The sequence below is a fragment of the Pipistrellus kuhlii genome, unplaced genomic scaffold (genome assembly GCF_014108245.1).
Source record: "Pipistrellus kuhlii isolate mPipKuh1 unplaced genomic scaffold, mPipKuh1.p scaffold_m20_p_2, whole genome shotgun sequence".
NCBI classification, from domain to species: domain Eukaryota; kingdom Metazoa; phylum Chordata; class Mammalia; order Chiroptera; family Vespertilionidae; genus Pipistrellus; species Pipistrellus kuhlii.
This window is the reverse complement of record NW_023425515.1, coordinates 3,666,807-3,684,503: the sequence shown is the minus strand read 5'-3', so window position 1 is coordinate 3,684,503 and position 17,697 is coordinate 3,666,807. Positions and strand designations below refer to the sequence as shown.

The 17,697-nt window shown below is 52.8% G+C and overlaps 1 protein-coding gene across 1 annotated transcript; it reads left to right on the top strand.

Moving 5' to 3' along the window:
* Positions 1-4,868: 4,868 nt before the first annotated feature.
* Positions 4,869-8,234, top strand: TFF2 (trefoil factor 2). Its single transcript, XM_036445812.2, has 4 exons — positions 4,869-5,029; positions 5,586-5,735; positions 7,055-7,201; positions 8,044-8,234. Exons 1-4 carry the CDS (start codon positions 4,957-4,959, stop codon positions 8,055-8,057), a joined length of 384 nt encoding a protein of 127 aa, XP_036301705.1. The 5' UTR covers positions 4,869-4,956; the 3' UTR covers positions 8,058-8,234.
* Positions 8,235-17,697: the final 9,463 nt, after the last annotated feature.

Genomic DNA, 17,697 nt, shown 5'->3' with positions numbered 1-17,697 from the left:
CAGCCTCCACCTGTTAGTCCTAAATTCACTGATTGGCTTTTATTGGAGTTTCCTGCTCAGGGGATACAGGTGTATCCTATCCTTTTAATCTTAATAAAAGGGATGGAAAAGACAGCGCAGGCAGTAGTTCTCCCACTAGAGTTGGACTACCGCCTGGCCCCCATTTCCCAAATTAAATCTTTTCATAGTCTCTTTTTCATTTGTGGATGGCCTTCTCCAGCACCCGATCCCTGAACCAGAACCCTGAATCACGAGGGACGTGAAAGGGGCTTCCACACACGGGGAGTGTTAACCTGCCCGGCTCTCACTTGGGGTTGTTGATTGGTTTCACACACGCCGTGGCTTGAGCGTCTTGGTTTGATCCATGAGCTTGTTTGTTCTGGGGCTGGCAGTGCAGTGGAAGTTACCAATGCTCCCTGATAAATTCCCACACAATAGGGTTCTGTTCAGACGATGTTGAACTAAAGACCAGGCCAGGAACCAATTCTCCAAGCCAAGTTGTGGCTTAAGAGCGTATTTGTAGAAGGATATTGTGAACTTAAGAAAACTCCCTCGCCTTTCTTTGTGAGAGTGGGAGGGGCAGGTTGTGAAAATATTCAATAAATGTGAGCATGATAGGAAACAACAGTGGCCATTAGTTAGGTATTTGATCCAAATATCAATGGCTATTAGAAAAAATGTCATCCACTTAAAGGTCCGTGCAGACAGACGATTATAGTTAGTAACAAAGAGATGTGTAGAGGTATTTTTATTTTTTAAAAATTGAAATTATTAGGATGGCATTGATTAATAAAATTATATAGGTTTCAGGTGTATGAAGTGAGAGCCCGGGCAGGTTAACACTTCCGGTGGGGGCAATCTCTATGTAGGATTGTGTGTTCTTAATAGTTCTCCTCAGGTCTTAATGTTATCCTGAGTTGGACATTCTGTAGGTAGCAGACAGATTAAATTAGGTGGGTCTGCATATATCTACGTATATATGAGGTGCGATGAAGTTGAGTGGACATAATAAGTAGGAAACCTCTATGCTAAAGGCAAACATTGAAGGTGTTTTATTTATTTACTTAATCTGTTCCAGGTCATCAATGTCAAGAACTCAGAAGAGCGCGGAGTTTACCCTACTTGCAAGCTGATAGTTTTATGGATGCTGGCAGAAGGAGAGCCCTGGTTCAGAGATAAAGGACTATATTGCTCACGGTGCAGCAAGCAGCATGAGGGCATCATGTTTGTGCCCCCACATCCTCCTGGGGTGACACAGATGGGCTCAGACAAATGCTGGAACAGACGGTGGGTTGCATTACAGGACAGGAACCCTGACTTCTTAAGGAACTCAAATCTTTTTAGGGGCAGTAAGCTTGTCTGCCCTCCGCTCCCGATGGAAGTGCCATACTTGCCTTCTCAGACTGTTTGCTCCACAAACATCCTTGGAGAGATAGTCTGGCATGAAGGACTGTTTTGACAGCCTCCTACTCATCTCCTTGGTGGTGGCCGGGTATTCCCATCCAGGGTTGTGGGGGTGGCCAACACTGGACAGCTGAGATCAGCTCCAGCTTGCATCACATACGCTCATGCCATGCAGGGCCACCTGGGGGTGCACTCAGGAACAGAGTGAACAATGGGGGGCTGCAGGAGGAGGCTTTGCTGCATCAAGAAGGCAGGGTATTCATGGTTCCTGCAGAGCATGAGATTGGCTTGTTTGAGTAATTCTGTGGGCTGGCAGGGAAGTGGGAGCCCCTATACAGGGCAAGCGGGAACTGTGCCATGTCTCCTGATAAGGAAGTTGGCTTGGCCAGGGACCTTATCTGGGGGGACAGGTGGGGAGAACATGTGGTCAGGCCACCTGAGGCCCTCTCAGTTCCACTGAGCACTGAGTCTTAATTTTAGGTCCCAGACCATTAGGACAGTTAAAGAGACATGCACAGATGTGAGAGGCACAGATGTGAGAGGCACATGGATAATTGTCTCTCAACAATTTTTAAACTTTTAAAAGTTTATTTTTAGAGAGTTTTAAAGATGATAATACAGGAAAAGGCAGATTCATTTATTTGTTTGTTTGTTTGTTTATTGAGGCCCAGTGCATGAATTCATGCACCAGTGGAGTCCCTTGACCTAGCTTTCAGGATCAGGCTGAAACTGGCTCTCAGACATCCCCCAAGGGGACCTGGATTGTGAGAGGGCACAGGCCAGACCGAGGAACCCCACTGCTGCACAATTAGGGCTGGGGAGGGACTCGGGAATTTGACTAGCCAGGGAGGGGCCACAGCAGGGCTCCAGGTTGTGTCTGGCCTGTCTTGCTCAGTCTCAATCAGCCAGACCCCAGCAGCAAGCTAATCTACCAGTAGGAGCATCTGTCCCCTGGTGGTCAATGTACATCATAGCGAGCGGTTGAGCAGTCGAGCAGTCTTAGCACCTCATTAGCATATTATGCTTTAATTGGTTGAATGGCCAACTGGTCAACCAGACACTTATCATATTAGGCTTTTATTATATAGGATTGATTTCAAAGAGGAAGGGAGAGGGAGATAGAAACATTAATGATGAGAGAATCATTGCAAGCCTCCCACTGGAGATCAAGCCTGAAACCCAGGCACATGTCCTTGGGCATAATCAAACCTAGGACCCCTCAGTCTGCAGGCTGGCACTCTATCCACTAAGCAAAACTGGCTAGGGCAGATTTTGTTTTTCTTAAAGAACCAGATGGTAAATATTTTAGGATTTGTGGGCCAAACAGTCTCTGTCACAAATAATCAACTCTGCCATCACAGCTTGGAAGTAGCCTTAAACAAATTCGTAAATAAATAGGCATGGCTATGTTTCAATAAAGTTTTATTAAAAAAAACAAAAAAACAACAGGCAATGAGTCCATGCACCATAGTTTACCAACTCCTACTATAATAAATCAGTTTACCTTGATATGGTAATGTAAGTGATTTAAATATTTTGACGTTTTAAGATCAATCAGATTGTGGCTTGTGTTAGTATGGTGTAAAATAAAGCAAAACAAAGCAGCCACTCAGATATCAAAGAGACATCTTAAAGTATTGTATGTCTTAAATAAAGTCTTTCAAAGAAGTACAAGGACAAATCACATTGCACAACACGTTGGAAAATGTGCTAGAAGTTATAGCCACCCAATTATATTCCCAAATATAATTCATCAAGAAATCTTGAACTTCATTCCCTCCCCAACTCTATACCAAAATTCTCACCAGCAGTAGTTCATTTGTGTATGTCTTCCCCTAACTTTGGCCGACTCCTTCATTAAGTAGATAAATTTAATCATGGGCTCCATGGGCAGCACAGCCAAATTCCAGAAACCTGGAAAACTGGGGAGGAAATTGAATTGTATGCTGTTCACCCCCACCCCCCCTGCACCAACCCTCTCCCCCACTTCCCCCAACACACACTCTTCTTCTACATTTAGGGGCGCTAGACATGTAAATGGTAATAAAAATAGTTTTTCCCTGATGATAGTGTACAATGAGATATGATTCCTCTTGGGCTGTAGGAGGCACATGAGACATTAGAGAGCACTGACTAAGCCCACCTCCCTTTACAAATGACACTGTAATCCAGAGGCGTGAGGAGGCTTGCCTGAGTTGTGTGCATCTATCAATGTCTAGATACTATTATTTTTATAAGATCTAAAGGTAATCTGGGAAGTAGGCAACTTTAGGTGGGAAGTTCCCGTTCCTCAGCTCCTGGGTGGCTGTCTCTCCACTTCTTCACTCCACTCCCCTCATGAAGGAAGCCCTGATGTGCAGACACTGGGTCCAGTGCTGAGATTCACAGTGAATAGGAGATATATTCTCGTGTAGACCATAAAATGGGCAATAGCTTTAGCCCTTCCTTTGCGTTGCTGTAAGGATATGATCTAGCTGGAAGGATATGATCTAGCCTATGAAATCCTCAGGTGATCACTTGGCACAAAGTTAGCTGTTATCGTTGGTACAGTTAACAAGAGAAAAGTAAAAATCTACTTACTAAAATGTAGGTGCAGCTGATGTTTTGAGTCAGGTGAACAGAAGATGTTTGGGAGAGGGGTGAGGGACCTGCCATCTCTCTGAGGAAAGTAAGGGGAATCTTTCTGGAAGAAGTGACTCCTGAATTGAGAGCTCAAGTGCAGGAGGGAGTTAGGAAGGTGAATAGTGGAGGGAGGGCACTGAGAGAGACGAGGGCACACCAGCAAAGGCTCAAAGGCCAAGGTGTGTGTAGAGAAGTGTGATAGGCATACACTGAGAGGGAGACCCAGCAACAGGAGAGGCTGGGGGTATGTAAGTCCAGATCATGAGGAATTTCGGAGGGTTGCTGAGCTGAACTTATTTTTGCACCCACCCGGGCTTCTCCTTTCACCTAATCAGACTCATCTCTGTGGAGAGCAGCCCCCTCCCCAAGATGGAGTGAGGAAGTGCTGGCCAGGGGAGCCCTATTGGTGCACCATGGAGGAGGGGTCTCCTGCCCTCCTTGGAGGGCCCCCCGTTCCTGAACGAGGGGAATCTTCTCTCTGCTGATAGTTGGCAGCTGGCCTGGTCATTTCCCCAAATAGCCTTGGGCCATATCTATTTAATTCCTGTGGTAGGCACCTACTTTATCGGGAGAAATGCATGGCTTACCCCTTCCTGGGTGTGACCCTGTGGTGCCCAGCTCCAGACATGCATGTGGCCAGTCTTCCACGTTGGCATCCTGGAACGGCCCTGCTCCCGCTGGGCAAGGAAGCCGCCCTGGTGCCCAGAGCACGGCACCTGGCCCGGAAGCCTCGCCTGCGTGGCCCTCTGTCTTGCGGCCGACTATCTCAGCCCCATTTCCTAACAAAGGATCCGAAGGGGGCCGGGGCCAGAGGTGAGAGGGAAAGGTTACTTCCGCTTGCTGAGCAAACAGAGAGGCGATGATAAAACGCCCGCTGGCAGCGGACCCGGCATTCTGCAGCGGCCCCGGTGCAGCTGAGCGAGCGCGGACATGGCAGGCGCCCGGCTCCTGGCAGCGGTCCTCGTCCTGGGCCTGTGCGCCATGGCGGGGGCCGGGAAACCATGTAAGTGAACGCCCCGCAGTGACCCTCGTGGCTCAGTGTCCACATCTGGGCAGCGGGGCCTCTGGGCCAGCGAGGTCCCCAGGGTCTCTGTTCCACTGGCTTCTCTCAGGGGGAGGGGAGGAGGGTTCGGAGCTGCAGGGAGGAAGCAGCCGGGAAGGCACCCGAGGTTTTCGGTGTGGGCTGCACGCCCAGCCCTGTACACGTTCACACTTGCTTTCCTGCGGTTCAGGGAGGATGCCTGAGGTCTGTGAGACAAGGTCGGGGTGACCCCTGGTGCTGGGGGGCCTTCTTGAGGAGAGGGGCTGGGCACGAGGCCCCCTCAGGGGCTCCTTGGAGCCCGGCTTTGATCACTTTTCATCTCGGTCTCCACGTGGGTCCACCTGTCCACCTCTTTGCAGAAGGTTATTTTATTTTTTTAAATATAATTTTTACCAATGATACAATTGCAGCAAAACCCTGTCACGTGTGGGTGGGACAAGGCTTTGCACGTCCCTGGTGGACACGAGTGAGCCCGGAGCGGGGCAGCGTGCAGGGGTGCTGACCCGTCTCCCCACAGCCCCCTGCCAGTGCTCCCGGATGAACCCCGACAGCAGGAAGAACTGCGGCTTCCCGGGCATCACCAGCGAGCAGTGCTTCTCCGCCGGCTGCTGCTTCGACGACTCCATCCCGGGGGTGCCCTGGTGCTTCACGCCGCTCCCCATGCAAGGTAACCGCAGGGCAGTGGGCCCGCAGCCCAGGCCCACAACGGTGCCGGGGCCCGGTGCCCAGGGCCGCCAACGGGAAGAGAAAATCCCCCTTCACCTGTGTCCACACCCGGAGCCCACGTGCCAGCCCTTGGCCCCTTTGGCAGACGCCTGTGGGAGCCCGTGTGTGTACAGAACCTGGTTCTCTGCACTTGAGGAGAACAGCCTGCAGACTGAAGGGTCCCAGGTTCCATTCCGGTCAAGGGCATGTGCCTTGGTTGCGGACACATCCCCAGTAGGGGGTGTGCAGGAGGCAGCTGATGGATGCTTCTCTCTCATCGGTGTTTCTAACTCTCTATGCTTCTCCCTTCCTCTCTGTAAAAAATCAATAAAATACGTGTTTTTTTTAAAAAAAGCAAACAACAGCGCTGGGGCCTCTCCTGCAGTAAAAGCGTGCCCGGAGGTGCTGCCAGGGGAAGGAGGCCCTTCATGGCACCGCACTCACGTGGCTGCTCGCAGACTCAGCACTAGGAAGTTAGGTCCACTTCTGAGAGTGGCTTTGCGCCAGATGCTCCAGAGAGCAGGTCGCCCATCCCGAGGCGTGCACACAGGAAAGTGGGTGCATGGCAGGCTGGCGTGTCCGGAACGCACACCCGGCCTCTTGCCTACACTCCCGGGGGGGGAGGGGAGGGACTGAGTGCGAGGCTCCCAGGCACTAAGGCTGGCTGCTGGCCGGGAGCCTCCCTCGAGGGGACGTGCTGTTAGGTTTCAATACTTTGTGCCAAATGCTTTAGAGCCTGAAAGCTACTTCTCCTCTCTGGACTCGGTATTCCCCTCTGTAAAATGGGGCAGCCAGAGAGGAGTCCAGAGAGGAGATATAACTTTCTTGAGGCCCCAGTACTTTTGGGCTTCTGACGTGTGACATCTGGGGGGTATGGGTGGCCAGCCGCTGGCACCAAGCCGTGTGCAGGCCTCGGGTGGCCCAGCCTCAGAAGGTCCTCCTGACACATCTCGGCTGTGAATCAGAGGTGTTCCCAAAGGGAAAGGGTGGGAATTGTCTAATCCAGGGGTCGGCAAACTGCGGCTCGTGAGCCACATGCGCCTCTTCGGCCCCTTGGGTTTTTAGCAAAGGCCGGCTTAGGAGGACCCTAATGAAGTGAATAATAATGTACCTACCTAGATAGTTTAAGTTTAAAAGCTTTGGCTCTCCAAAGAAATGTCAATCGTTGTGCTGCTGATATTTGGCTCTGATGACGGATGAGTTTGCCGACCACGGCTCTAGTCCACAGAGCAGCCTAACTGCGTCTCTGTGTTGTTTCTCTCCCACCCGGTGGCGTGACAGAAAATGAGGAGTGTGTGATGGAAGTGTCGTCCCGCGTGAACTGCGGCTACCCGGGCATCAGCCCCGAGGACTGCGCGTCCCGCAAGTGCTGCTTCTCCGACGCCATCCCCGAGGTGCCCTGGTGCTTCTTCCCCAAGCCGGTGCAAGGTAACCTCGCTGCGGGCAGCCGCCCGGGGCCCGGGCACAGGACTTCTCAGAAGGTGGGGGCCGGGGAGCGGGGGTGATCTTACCCGGACGTCCTGCCGGAATGCAGCCGAGGCCCCGGCTCCCGGCCCAGAGGGGCCATTTCTGGGGACATGTAGGCTGATGGGTGAGCTTGCCTTTCCCGTGAGGCAAGTCCAGAACATTCTCAGCAAGGGCGGCATCCTTTAAGCCACGCTTAGAGCCACACAGCATCCTGGGTCTTTATGGCTGTTTAAAAGCAGTGTTTTCAGCTGTGCCCCTGGACCGCAGCCCACACGGTTGGCCTCACAGTCCAGTCCCCATGTTTGGGTGCTACTAAATGGCCTCGCTGTGCTGGGTACTGGGGGCGGGGCCCAGAACAGAGCAGACGTGGCCTCCTCTCTATGGACCTCCTGCCCTCTCACGTGGCCATGCATGCCAGGTTCTGCCCCGGCGTCTGCTTCGGTGCCAGTCCCAGCCCCCTCCCCTCCTCCATCGCAATGCGTCTCCTGACACTGAGCTTGGCAAGATAAAAGAAAAGCAGGCATTTCCCCCCAAAATGGGAGGAGGGCCCTGGTCCTTGAAGAGCTCAGCCTCCCCTTCCAGAAATTTCCAAGGGCGATCTAAGAGTCCCCCTGGAAGATGGCCAGCTGTTTGGGGAGACTGGCCCCCCAAGGCCACCCCAGCCCCGGGCGTTTGTCCCAGCAGGGGAGCTTCCTCCACGGGCACAGCTGGGCATGGGGCCTGGTGCCACGGGACCCACAGCACCCTTAGCTCAGGCTCCGGGCTCTGACCTCTCACCAGCGTCTCGCTTTGTACATTTCCAGACTGTCATTACTAAGAGGCAGTGGCTTCAGGGGACCCGCCGGCTCCTGCATGGTCTGAACAGAGAGGGGACTTGCCAGCTCATCCGGCTCCTGTTCCGTGTTTCCTGAGCGCCTGGGTTTTCTTTGTCCCTTTATATCTGGCTCAGCGGTTTCACATTCAGTGTCTTCAAATAAAGGAAACCCTTACCATCGGCTCCATTTTATTGTGGCTTCATTGACACAGAGGCAGAGATAGGTGTGTGTGTGTGTGCACGTGTGTGGGTGTGTGCATGTGTGTGCATTTGTGTGTGCGTGTGTGTGTGTGTGTGTGGCTTTAATGCTCTTTCATTTCCCATATGAGCAAAAATTCATCCCATGTGTCTGGCAACTCGTGCAGCAATCCAGTACCCCGTGTGAGTGAGTTTCTGAATCCGCCTCACTTCTAACTCCTGCACCCGTGGGTCGTGTGTATACACACGTGTGTAAACTCACTTGACTCTAGCCCTTAAGAGTCTTGCAGTAACATATGATTTCAGAACGCAACTGCAAAGTCACTTCCCTGTGACCCAAGGCATCTTGGACCAGCTGCCCTTGAACCGAGGGCCAGGGCCCCCAGCCCCTCTGCGGACGCCGCTTTTCAGAAGGAGGCCACCTGTGGCCTCGAGCCGGTCCTAGCTTCCTCTCGCTCACAGCACCCTTGCGGGTTGAATAAGTGGGTGCCTGTGTCTGGAGCTCGGAGTCTCAGAAACACTCGGGACAAATGGCCAATGAGACAGGCGCGGGCGATGGTGAGCTTGTTGGTCACAGGGTGCTGGTCCTCTCACCTTCGCCCACAGGGTGCAGATCACACGTGCAGAGGCACTGAGAGTCTGGAGGCCTGGCTCCCGGAACCCGCGTGGCTGCCCTGCCTCTGGGTTTGGCGGGAGCTCCTGGCTTCTGGCCGGTGTGGGCGCGTTCTGGCCTACGGACCTCTTGTTCTCAGGCAGAGCGTGGACCACGGGCGGAAATCTCCGGGCCCCACCCTGAAGGTTTTCTCAAAATCCTCCTCTTGGGCCCCACCCCCTCCTACGTCTTCCCTGAGGGTCCTCTTTGGCACATTAACACCCTCATTTCTGAGCTGATTCCTACAGTGCCCTCTGACGATTGCCTGCGGAGTCTTAAGCGATTTCAGGGGCGTTTGCTAGGAGCTTGGGGGTCCTTGGGACGTTTTCCTGATTCAATATGGTAGCTCCTGTCAGCTCCAAAGCCCCTGGTTGCAGCTCACTGCACGGCATCCAGCGTGGCTTGTATTGCGCTGTCCCCTCCTCCTCCTCCTCCTCTTCCTCCTCCTCCTTCACGTGGCCACCAAAGGGTCCTCGTTGGCCCTGGAGCAATGGTTGGGGACCTACGAACCCTCTCATCAGAAAAACGAACCTTTCTTCGTCCTTCTCTCTGCTCCCTCTGTCTCATCCCTCCCCCTCCTTCCCTCCTGTGAGGAGTTATTTTCTCCTCCGCCATCTCTGCTCCTCTCCCTCCATCCCCCTCCCCTCAGAGGCACCAGGACTCCGCTGGGCTCTGGCAGTCATGCCGCTGACGGTGAGGAGGGTGAGGCTGGGTGCAGAGGGTCCGCCTGTGACCATGATCATGCCGTTGGGTGCAGGGGAAGGGGAAGCACCCCCTGCCCCCCACACTCACACACTCCCTGGTCTCCTGGCTCCTGAGGTTCACGCAGGCCCTTGCTGTCCTGCTCAGGTGCTGAAGGTGGTCTGAGAAGCAGTCACAGGAGAGGGGACCGGCCGGCACTGGCGGAGGGGACACCACAGGGCACGTGTGGGTGGTGTCCCAGGTGAGTGATGTCGGGGCGCCTCTCTTAGTGCCCAGGTTCCCAGGAGCTCTGTTTGTGAAGCGTGGGTAATGCTGACACCTCGCCAGTGGCCGTGGGAGAAAAGTAATGTTTGTGAGCTGCCTGGTGCCCAGTGGCCCCACTCCGAGGGGCACCTTCCCGGAGAGCCTGGACAGAGGGGCCTGTGGTTCCTCTTGTCCTGACACCAAGCAGGGCCGCCCTCTGTCCAAGTAGCAAAGCCCTTTCCACACGGCGTCAGGGCAGTGTGACTGCGTGCTGGTGTGGGTGGGTCCGGTGGGCTGGGCATTTGCTCATTACACGTACTGCACATGGACTGCACACGCACTGCACACGCACCGCACACCCATTGCACACACACTGCACACGCACTGTACCTTGAATATATGTAACTGGCTCTCGCTTTCAAGGTGGTTATGTCCTAGAAAGTCACTGGCTCTGAACTGGCAAATATTGAACCACGGGGATCGGGGAAACACGGGCCAGGTTCCCAGGAGCGTCTTGACCAGTTCCACTCACTGACCAATGCGTGGCGCTGCCTGAGGTGTGCTTCTGTTTGCAGTAGCTTACTGTGTGTTGTTGGCTCACTAGCGCTGAGCTCACAGCCACCTGCAACTCAGCTCACTGTCGAGGAAGCTGGCCCAGAACCTGCTTTCTCTCTGAGAAACACCACAGCCTTGTCCCTAGGACGCTAGCCAGCCCTTGCCCACTGTGCTTGGGGACCACTCACGTGCACAATCACCACCGAAAAGCACAAAAATGCCAGCAGGGAGATCTACACTGGCCGTGAAAAGATGCGCGCTTACAGCCAGGGTGGAAACGGAAAGGCAGAAGGACCTTGTTGGACCTCATGAGAGTACCTCAAGTTTTTTATTTTTAATTTTTTTTATTAAATATATTTTATTGATTTTTTTTTTAGAGAGGAAGGAAGAGGGATAAAGAGCTAGAAACATCAATGAGAGAGAAACATCGATCAGCTGCCTCCTGCACACCCCCTACTGGGGATGTGCCCGCAACCAAGGTACAAGCCCTTGATGGGAATTCAACCTGGGACCCTTAAGTCTGTAGGTCAATGCTCTATCCACTGAGCCAAACCAGTTAGGGTGGACCTTGAGTTTTTATGCTCTGCACATTCGTGCGTCAGCCTTCACCTCACACGCACCGGGAGTACTGACTTTGGAGTTGCGAATACATTTTAGCGAGCAGGCAAATTGCGAACAGGGAGTCTGTGAGTAGTGAGGAGCACCTGTGTGCTCATTGCTGGTAGCAGATGTTTATTCTGTGTGATGCATACGCATGGACACCCCTGGCTGTTGTTTCAGGGTTCAGGGAGACACCCCTTTGCCTGAAGGGGGAGGAGGAAAGGCCACAGCCTCATCGGCACCTCCACGGAGCCCCATGGCGTCCGGGCGCTGCAATAAGACTATCTGTATCGGGTCTCCGAAAGAGAGCACTGCACTTACGCTGGCCACAGTTTCTGTACCTATGTCTCTTCCTCGCTGTGTGACCTTGGGCAAGTTACTTAGATGTGTGAGATCCTCCCGCCCGCCAACTGGTGGGCAGAGTTATGACGTTACTGGCATCTGTCACAGAGACATCCCCAAGACATTGAACTACCAATCAGTGCGTGCTGAAGTGCCCTGGAGCCCACCCCTTCCTGTTCCGCCCGGGGTCCAGCCCTTTCCAGTTCCTCCCCTCAAAAAGACTCCTCAGACCCTCCCTGTGCTGCTTCTCTCCATGTCCATCTGTGGGGGCAGCCCAGCTCGGTCCTTTCTCCCCTCCCCACTCCTTCAATTCTGATTTCTCTACCTTCGTGATGAGTCCCGCTCATTACTGGGGGATAAACTTTACTTTAATATGTCTTGGTGGTCAGTTTCCTGTGCCTCAAATCTTACAAGATGCTCTGCTCCTCATCTTACTGTCTTATGTGCAAGTGAAGGTGTTAATAGCCCCTTTTCCTACAGGCTTTTCACAGGATACAAGAGTTAATTCATGAGATGAGCTTAGAACATGTCGGGCACACAGTGAGTGCTTAATGAGAACATGATGCTAGTCATTATTATCATTAATACACACACTTCCCCGTAGGCCCGGCTCCATTAATCAGGATGACAACGTGGTCCCATTACTCAGTGCCCATCAGCTCCTCCAGGAGCCCACATCCTTATCCAGGAGGCCCATCCCTGCCAAGCCCCCTTCCTGGGGTTCTTCTGTGGCCCTGGCTAACACTATGGTCCCAGTGGGCAGCGGTTCCATCACAGGCTGGACTACCTACCGAGGCTGCCACCTCACCGGGAAAGCCGGGGGTCTGCCTGGCTGGCGGTGTTCCCTGCCCTGCTCATGGCCTCTGCTCCTCCCCGAAGTTCTGGTCAGTATCTGTGGGTCGTGGTGGGAAGTCCCAGCACACCCCTGGAGTTTCCTTAGCTTCCCTGCCACCTTGGGGGTTGGGAATAGAGGATTTGCCTCCATTCCATGGACCCCGAAAGAGTCTGATCCCGGGTCCAGTGCAGCCAGCCCTCTCTGGCAGCTCAGACACAGATGTGCTGATGCCCCAGCTCCAGGGCTGGGTGACCAGGTTCCCACAAGGGCCCCTGAGTGACAGCTTCCATATTTATTTTCCTGTGATTGAACATAGATGTTCAATCTTAATTTCACACCATCGAATACGTGACTTAAGGGAAGGAAGGACCCTTCTATTCGTCCCATTCGGACTCATGGCTAATGAATCTAAGGTGTTTTCCACCTTAAAGAGCCTCCCTGGGCCAAGGATGCTCACTCCGCTGCCTTTCCTCTAGTGCCCCCCTGCTGGCCAACACAAGAACACAATTCTCCAACCTTCACCTGCCCCCTACTGGGCACTTCAGGCAGCAATGATGTGGCATCTATGCCTCTGTATAGCTTAACCTCAAGAAATTGATCTCACTGACTATTGTAAGTTGCGGAGCTTCTAAAGCCGGATCAGCCTGACTTTGTTGATGAGGACTCGAGAAGCAGAGATTCTGTTTAAAGTTGCACCTGGGGGTTAGAAACAGCTCTCTTCCCGCCTCGCCTTCCCTCTGTGTCCTCACGGGGGAGACTTACATGCACATGAGAAAGAGGGGCCGGCTCTTGTCTCTCTTCCTCTTCTTATAAGGACTCTAACCCTGTCAGATCAGGGTCCTATGCTTACGGCTTCATTTAAGCTTAATTATGTCCATAAAGGCCCCATCTCCAGGGACAGTCACACATGAATTGGGGGACCACACAACTCAGTCACAGAACCACCCTTCCATCGACCAGTTCACTGTCTTCACAACGGGAATACAGGTCATGGTGATGTTTATACCTTGAGGTGTGTGTGCTTTTTTGCATTAGCTTCCTGGAGGTATAATGCAGGACAGTAAAAATGGCCTATTTTAAGTAAACCAGCCCAGTGAGTTTTGAAAAATGTGTACAGCCATGCAGACATGACCACAGTGAAAAGACAGAACATCTTCATCCTTACCCCCCACCCACGGATTTCCTTATGCTCTTTTGTAATGCAGACTCTCCTCCCACCTCCAGGCCCAAGAGACCAATGACCTGCTTTCTTTCAGTGTAGTTTGGCCTCTGCTGGAATTTCACAGAGCTTAATCACACCGTGTGTGGTCTTTTGAGTCTTTCATTCAGCAGACTGCTTTTAGAAATATATTTATTTTTATTGATTTCAGAGAGGCAGAGGGAGGGAGAGATAGAAACATCTATGAAAAGAGAGAATCATAGATCAGCTGCCTCCTATACACCCCACACTGGAGATAGAGCCCACAACTAAGGCATGTGGCCTGACATGGAATCGAACAGTGACCTCCTAGTTCATAGGTTGACTCTCAACCGTTGAGACACGCAAGCCAGGCAACATACTACTTTTGAGGTTCATTCAGGTCCTTCATTGCTTTTCCTTGTTGCTTAGTGTTCCATGATTTGGGGTATTTCACATTATGTCACCAGCTGATGGACATTTGGGTGGGTTCTAGCTCTGTCCTATCTCAAAATACAAAAGTCCAGCCATCAAAAGGCAGAATGACCAGAACGACGGGTCGACTGGTCACTATGATGTGCACTGACCACCAGGGGGCAGATGCTCAAAGAAGGAGCTGCCCCCTGGTAGTCAGTGCACTCTCACAGCGGGAGCAGCCACTCAGAGGGCGGTCCGCAGCGGCTTGGCTTACCAGGATGAGCAGCGTTCTCTGGTAAAAAAACAAAACAAAACACACTTTTACTGATAACAAATTCACTTTGTCTTATACCATACAAAATTACTGTGAATTATTTTTGTAGTTCCTGAAAAGGGGCTGAGGGTTCTATTTATTATTATTTTTTATTTTGTGTTCACGTCTACAGCCTCGGCAGCCACTGCCCCCTCCCTGCCCGCTTTACCTCCTGCTCCCTCTTAGACCTGACATTAAGCCTCCGACTCTCAGACGCCCCTGCTGATGGCCCGGCTACTCTGCAGTGCACCTTGGAGCCAGATGATTCTCCTCGCAGCCAATAGCGCCAATACAGCCGGCGCAGGTGCCTGCCCGTCTGCCCCGTGTGCTTTCCCGGGGATTGATGAACCTCCACCACTGCTGATGCTTTCCCATCGATTCAATAGCGACTCCCCACCGGCCAGGAGCCATGCAACTTGTCAGATAAGTAACTGCTGCCCCAGGGCGCAGCACTGTCGAGCTCCTCTCCTGCGAGCTGCAGGCAGGTCAGCATCCTTCATTCTTTTCAAAACCCCTCCTGTCCCCCAATCACCTGGCAAGGTCCTCCCCTCTCCCACAGTCGGGGTACCAGGGAGCAGAGCAGAGAGCGGTGCCCAGTAAGCAAAGGCGGCTTAGGGGAAGCCCTCGGAGAGCAGGTGAAGCCAAGGGTCTGCACCAGGACTGGATAGTTGCTCTGGGCATGCCACCCAGCGTGAGGGCAGTGTAGGGGTCTGGGCATTGCGTTGGACCCAGTTGAGCTGAACGGGGTCTTGGGGGACCGGGAATGCCTTAGAGTTTGCATCTCAAAATCGTCACAACCGTAATGAATCAGTGCTTGCATGTGGATCTCCTGTTACAGAGGCAGCCACACCTGCTAGTAGCATGACGATGGTGCTTTACCCATTCGGCTGCCTGTACATCACTGCTGGAACGCCACACCCAGTGCAGGCACCATGGTTGTCCTTCAGGAACCCGTGACACCCACAAGAAGCTTGAACCCCATCTTCTCTCTCTAACCCTACAGGGCCATCCTCTCTCACCCTTCCTCACTACAAGATGAAGGTGAAGGGCCAGGGTTATGACCACTGTGCTTGGTCCTTGAGCATCTTCCATCTGGAAACAAGGTCCTTGGGACCCTCCTGCCAGGGGGCGGGGGGACGGCCCAGGGTCTCCTCCACCACAGCTGCTCTGAGTCTAGGACAGTCTCCCCCTGCCCCAATGCCCCAGAGAGAGGCACCTTCTCTCCCTGAGAGGGGGTTCCTTCATCTCCCCGTTTCTCACATTCAGGCAATGCCTCCTCGTTGACTCGGTCACATCACTTCTGCGTGGCTCAGTTCAGAGTCTCCTGTTCCTTTAAGATTTCCTCTGCTAGGAAGAGTGAGGCATTAACACCAAGGCCCCAGTGCCCACAGATCTCTCCCGCCCTGGGCTGCGTGTTTATTTGTGAACTTGCTTTTGAAGTTAGCATTTCACCTACTCGGTGCTTTATGGGTGGGCCCACTAGAGGGCAGTGGCGGTAGCAGCAGGAATGCCACATGGATTCCACAGAGCGCATGCCTCGGAGGGTATGATGTTCCCTCCCTGTCTACAGCTTTCTTATCAACAGGGACCTCTCCATCTTCTCCCTCGGCAACCTCCCACGGCACCTGGCAGAAGCCTGGGCACACAGTGAATGTTTGGTAAATATTGATTGATGGTTTCTGGTTCAATAACGCATCCGTCTGCAGGAGCTTAACAAACACCACTGTGGTAAAACCCCTGAAGATATTCAGAAGGAAGATACCCTGGGAGAGCTATGTATGTATGGATAATGGAGCAAGGAGCCTTGGAATGTAGTTTCTTGCCATTTGATATGCAAAACAGGGCTCTGATGAGTCTTGAGCACATGGGATACCTTTATAACTGAGTGGGACAGGAGGGGGTGTAGGGAGTGGGGTGGCGCTTGCCTGCATATGTTGCCATTCTTTGCAATCTCACACTCTGTTTTCAACCCCATGGTGGATTAGTCTTCATAAGGGGAACCCATTAGGGCAGGAAAAAGGGATCTGAAATGATGGTGAGTGCCAAAGGGCCCACATGAGAGATCTGCTTGCTGCGATCCCAGCAAATACCCACAGGGCACCTTTAGCATAACCCAACCAGAATCCTCCCAGCAGCCACTGGGAGAGTGGCCAGCGGTCAGGAACCATCCTCTGCAGAGAGCTTTCCCTGCCCCTGTGTAGACAGCCCTGTGCCTCCGGGCCAGTGACCAGCTGCCTCCCCACCTAAGACTCAACCTGCGTCATCTTATCGGTTCTCTGCCGTATGGATAGAATGTTCTGTTTTTGTTTTTGGCAAACATTCTTAAGGGCGAGATCTGCTTTCAATTTCTTTTTAATTCTCCCTAAACTACTTTCTAGCGCTGGGCTAATCACTGTTGGAGATGTAGCAGGAAAAACAAGCATAAGCATTAGACAGACATGAGCAGAGCAAGGCCGATGGGCCAGGTAGAAACTCACCAGGCAGAAAGCCCCGATGCCTAGCAAGGGCAAACCTAGGAAAACAAGAACCTGGTCTCAGGGTAGCCTGTCCTCCCCTAGCATATCCTAGTCATTTGGTTTAGACCCTTGACCTTTCCTCCCGAAAGATAGCATCCAGGCCTCAGTTGTATGTCAGCTCTAGGCCCAGAAAAGCAGAAAAACCAGACCAGTGACACCATGGCTGCCCTCAGGGCCAGCTGCAATGACTAAGGACCCCCTGCCCTGGTGCCAGCCAATCAGTGGAGACCTCGACCCTGAAAGAGCACATCTGGAGGGCTGACAAATATTTTATCGAGACCCTCTCTGAAACCTCCCTTCAGATTCCCACCTGCAAGAGAGCGATAAATACTCTCAGGACACAGGACCCAGCATGCCCACCCCCCTAGGGGGGCACGCGTGTGCCATTCCTTCCCCCTCTCCTTTCCCCACAGGCATGTGGCCCCTAACTTCTAAGGGGCCCATGAGACATGCAACCAGGGAAACGGTGGGCAGTGACAGCTCATCCTCGCTAACCCCCTGCGCCTGTTCCCAAGGCCCCCTTTTCCCAGGGAGCCCGAGCAGCCCAGCCCGGGCTCTCCTGCTGCTTCTTCTACGCCCTTCCTTGCTTCACTCTCCTGAGTATATTGACTAATACCCCTTGTCTCAGTGCTGTGTGGTCCTCCCTTTGGGTATCCCCATTCTCCACCTCCTTTTTCTTAAATAAATTCAACTTTCCTTCATCTACCATCTGAGGTGGCTATTTAACCTGCCCACGCATGGCCGACTCTAACCTTTCAAAAAGGTTGCATGTTAAGGGACGTAAGACTCTTAATTCTGACTGTTTTTATTCTACATTTTAGTGACAAATCTAAGACCTTTTCTGCTGGTGAGCAGTCCACAAGCACACCCCTGTGACTGAACAAATGAGGGGTCATTTCTCAGACGTTCGAATCGCAATCTCTAGTCTGCTTACTCAGACCTACTCTGTCTGAGGTGCAGGGTGAGATAGCCCACGGCATGGAGGACACAGGGACTGTGCATCTGATCCAGAGATGAGCAGTATGAAACATGGACACTCACGTGGGGCTTCCCCTCTGGGATGCCAGGTCAGCCTACTTCCACCCACCACCCC